Here is an 8381-nt window from a genome sequence, read left to right as displayed (position 1 = left end):
AATCCTCATGAGAAAAATGGACCTAAATAAAATTTAAATCTTACACAAATAGCCTAGATAAATAAACAATATAGGCTAATGTTTAGAATGGAGCAATTAGCATATTGCATTATTTAACTGACCAATTCGTCAAAATAACGTAAAACACAAGCCTAATGAAACGTTTAATGATAAATGAAACTTTATAGGCCTAAATATGATTAGGCTAGAGAGGGTTAAAAGACAACAACAACAAAAATAACAAACTCATATGGATAGGCTATAGCCTACAACCTAAAATACAGATGTTAAAAAAAATCAAGGAGGTCTGGGAGTGGGAACCCATTCATAATCTTAAATTAGCCTTGATTACATTTCGGATTCAGTCTCTTTCTCTGACCTTTCTGCTTTTGCACACGTGTTTTTCCTGAAAAGGGCAGATTTGTTTATTGCACTCCCAGCATAGCTGAATATCATGGTCTTCATCAGAATTGTCACAATGACAAAGATCGCAGTCTGAGCCTTTGTTTTTCAGTTTACTGCGAACCAGCCGTCGAAGCTCCCTTCGTTTATCGTTATCCACGCAGCACGCCACGCCAATCACCTCGATGCGACTGGGGTCCCACACGCAGTCCTCCTCGCGACCGGACTTGATGGTGGAGATGTTGCTGTTTGGCGGAACCCACGCGCAGTCGTACCCGTTGCTGTGCCACGATTTCTGGAGAGAATGACCATCACAGTCTATTTTCTTCACTTTTCCAACACGCACCCGCAGTTTGAAAACGACTTTGTTGTTGACGTCAGTCTTGAGCGGGTAACACTTGGCTTTATCAATGTTACGACTGATATAAACCCCGGGGCCTAGCATTCCATCTTTAGAGGGTATAAATCCTTTATTAATGATAGCCGTGGCGTTGTTCAAATGTGCGCCGTGAAACATTGTGTATACACGGCCTGACTTCGGTTCCTGGTTCTCGGACAGAGACTTTCTGCGGTCTTTAACAGCTTTCCAGCCACTGAAAGACACTTCTCTCTCCATTCTAAGATTGAATACGAAGATTGAATTAGTATTTGGAACCTCTAAAACACCCTTTTATGTTTAAAAACCACGGAAATCATCATTAAAGGGGAAAATGTGCTCACCTTCTCCAAGATCGGACAACACCCGATAGGCTAACGTTACCTTTTTACTTTCGATTTCGTTACTTCCAAAATAAAAACCATCGCGAGATTCCAAAACCTTTAGTCGTCATTCCCATGACAGCTTTCTATATTAAATAGGCATATAGACTATTAGGCCTATATAAAGTAGGCTAAATTGTATTTACACATGTAGGTAGCCTACTGTCCCAGCAGCATTTGCCTTTGATGCACTGTAAAAGAAAAAAAGAAAACCCTTAAACTTTGTTTCTATCCGTAACATATCAGGCCTAATATTTGTTTCCATCCAATACCTTGACACAAAGTTTTGTCAGTTAGTTGAGCTTGTAACACTTTTTTGCTTAAAACATTTAAGACAGCAATTCGTTTTAAAAACTTATATTCTTTACATTTTAGTGGGTTGATTTTATTTTAGTATTATTATTACTTTACTGTGATCACTACATTAATTATCCATTAATGGATTTTAAACCTATATACAGTCCTTACATATAGGCTACTATCCACCAGGTTACCCCATACTATAATCTCCTCTTAAAAAATAAAGTTTTTGCCGCAGGGTCTCTTAATGAAAAACAGCTTTATATGCTACGTTTAATTTATATATTTTCCTTTGTCCTCATCTTTTGTGTTTAAGTATACCTACTGTTAGGTAAATTATTTTTCTCTTTTTTTCTTTATCATTTTCCTCGCTGTCATATTCAGCTTTTAATGTCACACTCTCCATTTTTTCAACAGTGCAGCCTTAATAGTGTACTCTGATCTACTGTAGATGCAAATTATCAAGAAACGTCTCCAAGCCAGTTATTTGCATTTTAACCAAATGATGAAGGCTTCACAAGCGAAACCATGTGAAGGGTATGAATAGATGTGCGTGAGCTTGACCATAAGCTTCATAGGCTACTGTATAGGCTATGTCTATTTGGGTTTTTAAATCTTCTTTCTTCCTTTGATATAATGAACGTGGTATGAGTTCTGCAGGAATAGGAATCAAAATTGAAGACCTGAGAAACCTGGCAGCACTCGGCTAAAATTATGATGGAGACAGGTGAGAGTTTGTGAAAAGTATTTTAGTATTTTTATTCCTTTCATTCGATGTTTAATTTGTAACGCATTAATGATAGGGCTTTACAATTATATTAAATGTGCTCACGTAACTATTCGTAAGTTTATAAACACCGTTGTTGTGTTACAAATGTATGTCGACAATTTTATATTGTATATAGCATAACATAAAATGTGTTCGCATACATAGGCTACCTAAAGCTAACAGAACCCATGGCTTGACCCTGTTTTAGAACGTAAAAAATAAGTGTGCAAAATCTGTATAGCAACTGAAACGTGAAAATTAAGTGCTTTGAAATACGGGCTCAAGACGTAATTGCTTGTTAAAAGCACCTCAGCGGGGGTTTTGGCACTAAGAATGATTTAGGAATTTGTGTGATAGGTTAAAAGTGCCTGTTATAGACACAGCTGACTATATCAGATGCTTCAAAATAGTAATTATAGCCTATACCTAAATATAGTCGTATCTCCTATCAAAACCAGGACAATATTTAAGACCCCTCTATTCTCTTTCTATGTCAAGTACCGCATTATGACTGTTAACGGGTGGATTATGACATCAGGCTATGACTGTGCGTGCACACCCTAGACCACAGATGAGACAGGTGTGTGTCATAGAGAGAGAGAGAGAGAGAGAAAGAGAGAGAGAGAGAGAGAGAGAGAGAGAGACCAATAATTATACCTAATAATAATATAGCTACTTTATGTTAAATTGTTTGTTTAACAATAAGTATTTTGCAATTATTTTTCCTTGTGCATAGGTGTGCAACATGGTTTCAGTTAGTGTAGGTTAAACAGATTTACAGCTGGAGATCTCAATATTCCTGCAAAGCTTAGTTTTGTTGTTTTCTATTGAAACTGAAGACCACGACTGGACAGTATTTGAATAGAGTTGTATCTCCAGTCACCAGGAGATGAACTCCAACATAACATTAATATTCTGATTAAATTATTGTGTAAAATTAGTGCATAAAATGTATTTGACTCACAATTCTGTTTCTACCCCTAAACCATGTCATCTCTCATCAACATAGGAAAACATAAGGCCATGATGAATCAATTTCTTAACTAGAAATACCACAAGTAGGGACTTATAAGAAATGCATACTGTTTAAAACAAGTTCATATTTAACACATTTTATAGATCTTATTTGCATGAATATGTTATTTCAACAGCTGCTCAGCAATAAAACCCGTCAGCATTCATTCACAGTTCAATTCTGGGTCAGTCCAACTATTTAAAACTTATTTAAAAAAAACATAATAATAATAATAATTATTAAATAAAAATGGTATAGAAACAATACAAAATACTTAAAGTGTTGAATAAATAGTTAATTAAGTTTGCTTACTGAAGACATGTAGCAGGTTCTCCTTGAATAGAGTTACTTAGGTACAGAATGGTTGCATATGATTAGGTATAACAATTCATGATTCATCAATGATTTAAACGATATAATGTATAGACTAAATAATCATTTATCAACTATTCAAATGACATATTAGTAAAGTAATCAGCGATTTTTTTTACAGTCTACAAAACAAAACAAAAATCTACATTATCAAATGGCTGTGAAACTTTTAAAGCCTGTGAACACTGGGAAATTATGCAAAAGATACTTAAAGCAACCTATTGTGAATGCAGAATGTATTTTGTTTTTTTTCTCTCTTTATGGTTTATTCTATCGATAGATATATGCCCATGTGAAAAAAAGACTTGTAAATATCCGCACTGTAAGCACTGTATCTATTGATAAAATAAACCATAAAATAAATAAATAATTCTGCATTCACAATAAGGTTGCTTTAAGTATTTTTTGTATAATTTCCCAGTGTTCACTGGCTGAACAATAATAAACAATAACTAATTTCACAGTCATATGATGATATCGATTTATAAAAAATGATCACTGTTAGGCTATTGCTGCTTTGTTGAACTGTAAAGTCACTGCTCTGAAGTGTACAGTCACTATCCATGTGGAAAGCTTTTGGAACATACTTTATTTGCATGTCTATTATGAAGGTTCATTTAGTAAAAAAAAAAATCCTTTACATTAATTCATTAACCAGGGGATTTGTTAAAATGTTATGCTTCATTTTCTGTTTCTTAATGGCAGATATTTATTCAAAAAAGACATAAAACACTGTAAATATATTTCTTTCTCCCCACAGAGTATTCCAAGAGAGTATACCAAGGTGTCAGAGTCAAGCACACAGTCAAAGATCTTCTTGCAGAGAAGCGATTACGACAAACAAATGCACCCCGATACAGTGTAAGTTAGCCATCATTCTCACTGTCTTGTTGTCTGATGTTCTTAAGTATTAACTTGATCATCCCATATCCATAAGTGTTTTACTCTGTATTTTGTCTATACAGTAGGCTATCATAGAAATCATTGACAATATACAAACAAACAGAAGTATGAAGTGTAAGATATCTCTCACACAGCAACAGTATTCAGAGCATCCATGCTAGTCATGTCCTTGTTACTTTCAAGAGATAAATATCAGGCACACCTGCCAAAATCAGATCTACCTTCCTGAAAGGGGACAGACGGGCATTGTTACAGTAGACGGTTAAACCCAAGCCTTAACCAAGGCCATTACTGAGGGATTTGCTAACAAAATACAAAAGAACAGACAGTCCTTGTGCTCAAGTGAACTCCTGCTGCAAGTTGTTGTCTGCTTTTGTGTCCTTTACTGAAACCAATGGACCAGTCGGTTCATGCAAATGCCTCAGATGGGGTGGTTGGCCTCAACATATATCTGAACAATGGTCTAGCAAAGACATACCCATTACATATTCTACAAGTTAAATAAAAAGCACTCACAAAATATATGAATATAAACTATAAGAATTCCCTTTATAGAATATTGTTGAAAGGGGCCTCTATGTATGGCATGTATTGACAGCAAGTCTCTTAACAAAGAGCGATATCTACTAAACAAATGAACTTAATTCCACTGTGTACTTCCGCGGCACGTCGCGGAGTCATCTGGGATATGATCCCATGATTTCTTTAGATCCTTGTGGCAAAATCTCATGAGAAGAGTACACACTCCACCGGAGGCAAGTGCACACACGGAGAGCAAGGGGGGGAGCACTGTTGTGACACTGGCAAATCATATTCAAATATCCTCCCGCATGATTTGCCTGGCTTTCAACAGAACAAGCACTAAAACTTTTTCTCCATATTCTCACTGGCTGCAAGTCAGGCAAAATACAAAGCAGCCCAATGGGGGTTCTGTGTTTCTCTTTGCCTTTATATTGTAGGGGGATTCATGTGTTTTCATTACACGCCGTCTTCCTAAGTGAAGTTTATGAGAAACACACACACATAGACACAGCTGTGTTAGTGACAATGACAATGACTCTCTAACATTTTTGTTTTCAGACGAGCAGCAGTTCTTCTCAGCCAGCTTTTGTGCCAATGCCCGGTGAGTCCATCTGGTAAAGCGAATCCACAGCTAGATCTAATTAGATATGTTCAGATCTAACAGGTGTCCACAGTGAGAGGCTAATTCATCTTGAATCATGGAGTTAACTGAATTTCCTGCTTCCTCTTGCAGGGTCACACGTGCTTCCTGGTTACTATAGTATGCGAAGATCCTTCCTCCCAGACTCAGACCTCTGCCATCCCATGAAGCAGTACTCATCACCGGACACTTACTCTTCAGCACTGGGAAGCAAGGCCTTTTCGTACGACCACCCCTCCACTTACCCTTCCTTCATTGACAGCTACTACACTCCTGATTCATATGGAGATTACAGAGGGCCAACGTCTTATACCACCAGTGGAGGGTCACTGTTTCCACCATCTACACTACCAACACTACTACCAACTCTGTCTGGAGAGTCTTCGTCACACTTGCTCTTGGTATTCACACTTCCTACAGCTGATATTGATGTTGATATTGATGTATAAGTGTGTCCATGATAAAGAAAAACACAAATTTGACTCCTTTAGATAAGAACACAATGGTTACATTCTTAGAAATGTACTCTGTGTTCAAGTTGGTTTCATGTGGTTTAAAAAAACGTTTATAGCATTTTAAAGAAAAGTTTCAATTCAGTAACTCTATAAACGTCCATCAAGTCAAAAGCAAAACCATTATTATCAAGCTATTTTTCATGGAATTTTTTATTTATTTTTAAATATCATGAACTTAATAATTAATCTGTAAATATAATTTATGAATATCAAAAATTTGGATCAGTAAGACGTATTTGGGTGAAGATTTGGATCAGTAAGATTCAAAAAGAATAATACTTTTATTCAGCAAGGACATTCAATTGACCAAAAACATTTATAATGTTACAAAAGACTACTGTTCTTTTGAACATTCTGTTAATCAAATAATTCTGAAATCAAATGTATCAGGATTTCCACAAAAATGCTAAGCAGTACAACCATTTTCAACCTTGATAATAAACGGAAAGCAGCAAAATCAGCATATTAGAATATGAAGACTGGAGTAATGATGCTGACAATTAAGCTTTGATATTACAGGAATAAATTGCATTTTAAAATGTATTGCAATAGAAAAGATATTTTAAATTGTAATAATATTTCCCAATATTACAGATTTTATCAAATAAACGCAGCCTTGGTGAGAATACGAGACTTTTTTCAAAACAATGAAATAACTCAAACTTTTAAACAGTAGTGTACAACCTGACATAATAATTGCCTTGTCATAAAAAGACCGAATTAAAAAAAGGTTAATGTGGACAAACAGTTAATAATATAATAATAATAAAAAAATATTATGCCAAACTACCTAAGTTTTTCTTTTCAAGCATTTTATTCTTTTAATTAGGCTTTTCTTCTTCATTATATCACCCTGACATTTTTGACATACACACACAAATATATATATATATATATATATATATATATATATATATCAAAATTAAAGATTAACATAGGACAAAAAAAAAAAAAAAAAAACGAGCATCACATCATTGTCCCATTTTCTAACCATAATAATGAAAAGATTAATAAGCAATGTTGTTTTTTCAATAAGGTGTTGCATTGTTTGTTTTACTGTATTTATTGTTTTGTATCATGTCTGTATTTCTCTATTTTATCTCCTTTTCCTGTTTTTGTAGCACTTTGGGAATGTGAAAAGTGCATTATAAATAAAATTAATTGTTATAATTGTTTCTCTATGCTGCAGAGAGACCCTTGGGATCAGCCATCAGAGGACCCAGTCAGTCAGTCAGAAGTCATATGTCCTGAGGGTCCAGTCCCCGTGGCAGACTCACCATCTCTGGGAGGGCCTGACTCTGGCGGTTCCTCTCCATACCGTCTATCCTCGGGGCGCAGCGGGAGCTCCATCCCGTCCAGCTCTCAGCCTTATACTCTACAACCCCTGGAAGATGTCCCGTACACAGCAGCATCCTACACCTCTGCCTCCAGCTACTCCTGCCCACCGTACATGGTGACACCTGGAGATCTGGCTGTGGTGAAGATGACAGCCGTAACATCAGAGGAGACTAGTGGTGGAGTGGTGTCTCTCAGTGACACTACATCATGGGCTAAAGATGATGGAACTGGCTCCTGGTTGTCATATGAGACTAGGAGGGCTTTTTGAGAGGCTTAAATGACAATACAGAAACTGTGGACTAATCATTTGCACTTACACAGCCTCTCTATTCTTATACAGAAGGAGATTATATACATCCATCATACAGATGACCTCCTCAAGAAATGATGATCACAATTTTTAAACTGTTCATATTGCGTAAGGATACAACAAAAACTGCTGATAGTTTAGTTAATTCAGGATTTAATGATGCATTTTACATGTCCACGCGTTTTAGAATGAATTAGAATCAATGCACGCTTTTTTCCCTCTTTCCTACATTTATAATTCACAAATAATACCAATGAACACTTAAAGACAACGATGTTAGACTTTTGTCAGGAATGCCATTATATAAAAATAAACATGTTTTGGCTTAAAGAAGGTGTGTTGTCTTTACAGAATAGAACAGAACAGCTGTTCTAAGGAACTTACCTCTCGACATGAGTAACTGTTGTTAGGACGCCACTGCGTTGTTAAGTTAAGGCCCCCTTAGTGACAGGAGTGAATGAGGACACGAACACATCGCCTGTTCAAATTTCTCCCCCTTCGTTTAAGTTATCTCTTATAAGTCATGCATTTTCCAA

The 8381-nt window shown here is 36.0% G+C and overlaps 2 protein-coding genes across 2 annotated transcripts; one reads left to right on the top strand and one right to left on the bottom strand.

The window, feature by feature from the left end:
* Positions 1 to 151: 151 nt before the first annotated feature.
* Positions 152 to 1309, bottom strand: gig2o (grass carp reovirus (GCRV)-induced gene 2o). Its single transcript, XM_084413395.1, has 2 exons — positions 1123 to 1309; positions 152 to 1019 (listed from the first exon to the last, which is right to left on the bottom strand). The coding sequence occupies exon 2, from the start codon at positions 1016 to 1018 to the stop codon at positions 362 to 364; it is 657 nt and encodes a 218-aa protein (XP_084269521.1). The 5' UTR covers position 1019; positions 1123 to 1309; the 3' UTR covers positions 152 to 361.
* A 450-nt stretch (positions 1310 to 1759) lies between these two features.
* On the top strand, positions 1760 to 8172 carry LOC311293263 (POU class 2 homeobox associating-factor 2). The gene is made up of 6 exons (XM_084413394.1): positions 1760 to 2010; positions 2122 to 2188; positions 4378 to 4478; positions 5601 to 5643; positions 5776 to 6083; positions 7387 to 8172. Exons 2-6 carry the CDS (start codon positions 2176 to 2178, stop codon positions 7801 to 7803), a joined length of 882 nt encoding a protein of 293 aa, XP_084269520.1. The 5' UTR covers positions 1760 to 2010; positions 2122 to 2175; the 3' UTR covers positions 7804 to 8172.
* Positions 8173 to 8381: the final 209 nt, after the last annotated feature.

The sequence above is a fragment of the Rutilus rutilus genome (assembly GCF_951802725.1).
Source record: "Rutilus rutilus genome assembly, chromosome: 7".
In the NCBI taxonomy this organism is placed as follows: domain Eukaryota; kingdom Metazoa; phylum Chordata; class Actinopteri; order Cypriniformes; family Leuciscidae; genus Rutilus; species Rutilus rutilus.
The sequence above is the reverse complement of the archived record's forward strand: the minus strand, read 5'-3'. Positions and strand labels throughout refer to the sequence as shown.

Bases quoted from the DNA above. Each gene is read 5' to 3' on its own strand.
- gig2o (XM_084413395.1), bottom strand. From the start codon at position 1,018: ATGGAGAGAGAAGTGTCTTTCAGTGGCTGGAAAGCTGTTAAAGACCGC.
- LOC311293263 (XM_084413394.1), top strand. The intron at 4,479-5,600 runs GTAAGTTAGCCA...TTTTGTTTTCAG, and splicing joins CAAATGCACCCCGATACAGT to ACGAGCAGCAGTTCTTCTCA. The intron at 5,644-5,775 runs GTGAGTCCATCT...TTCCTCTTGCAG, and splicing joins AGCTTTTGTGCCAATGCCCG to GGTCACACGTGCTTCCTGGT.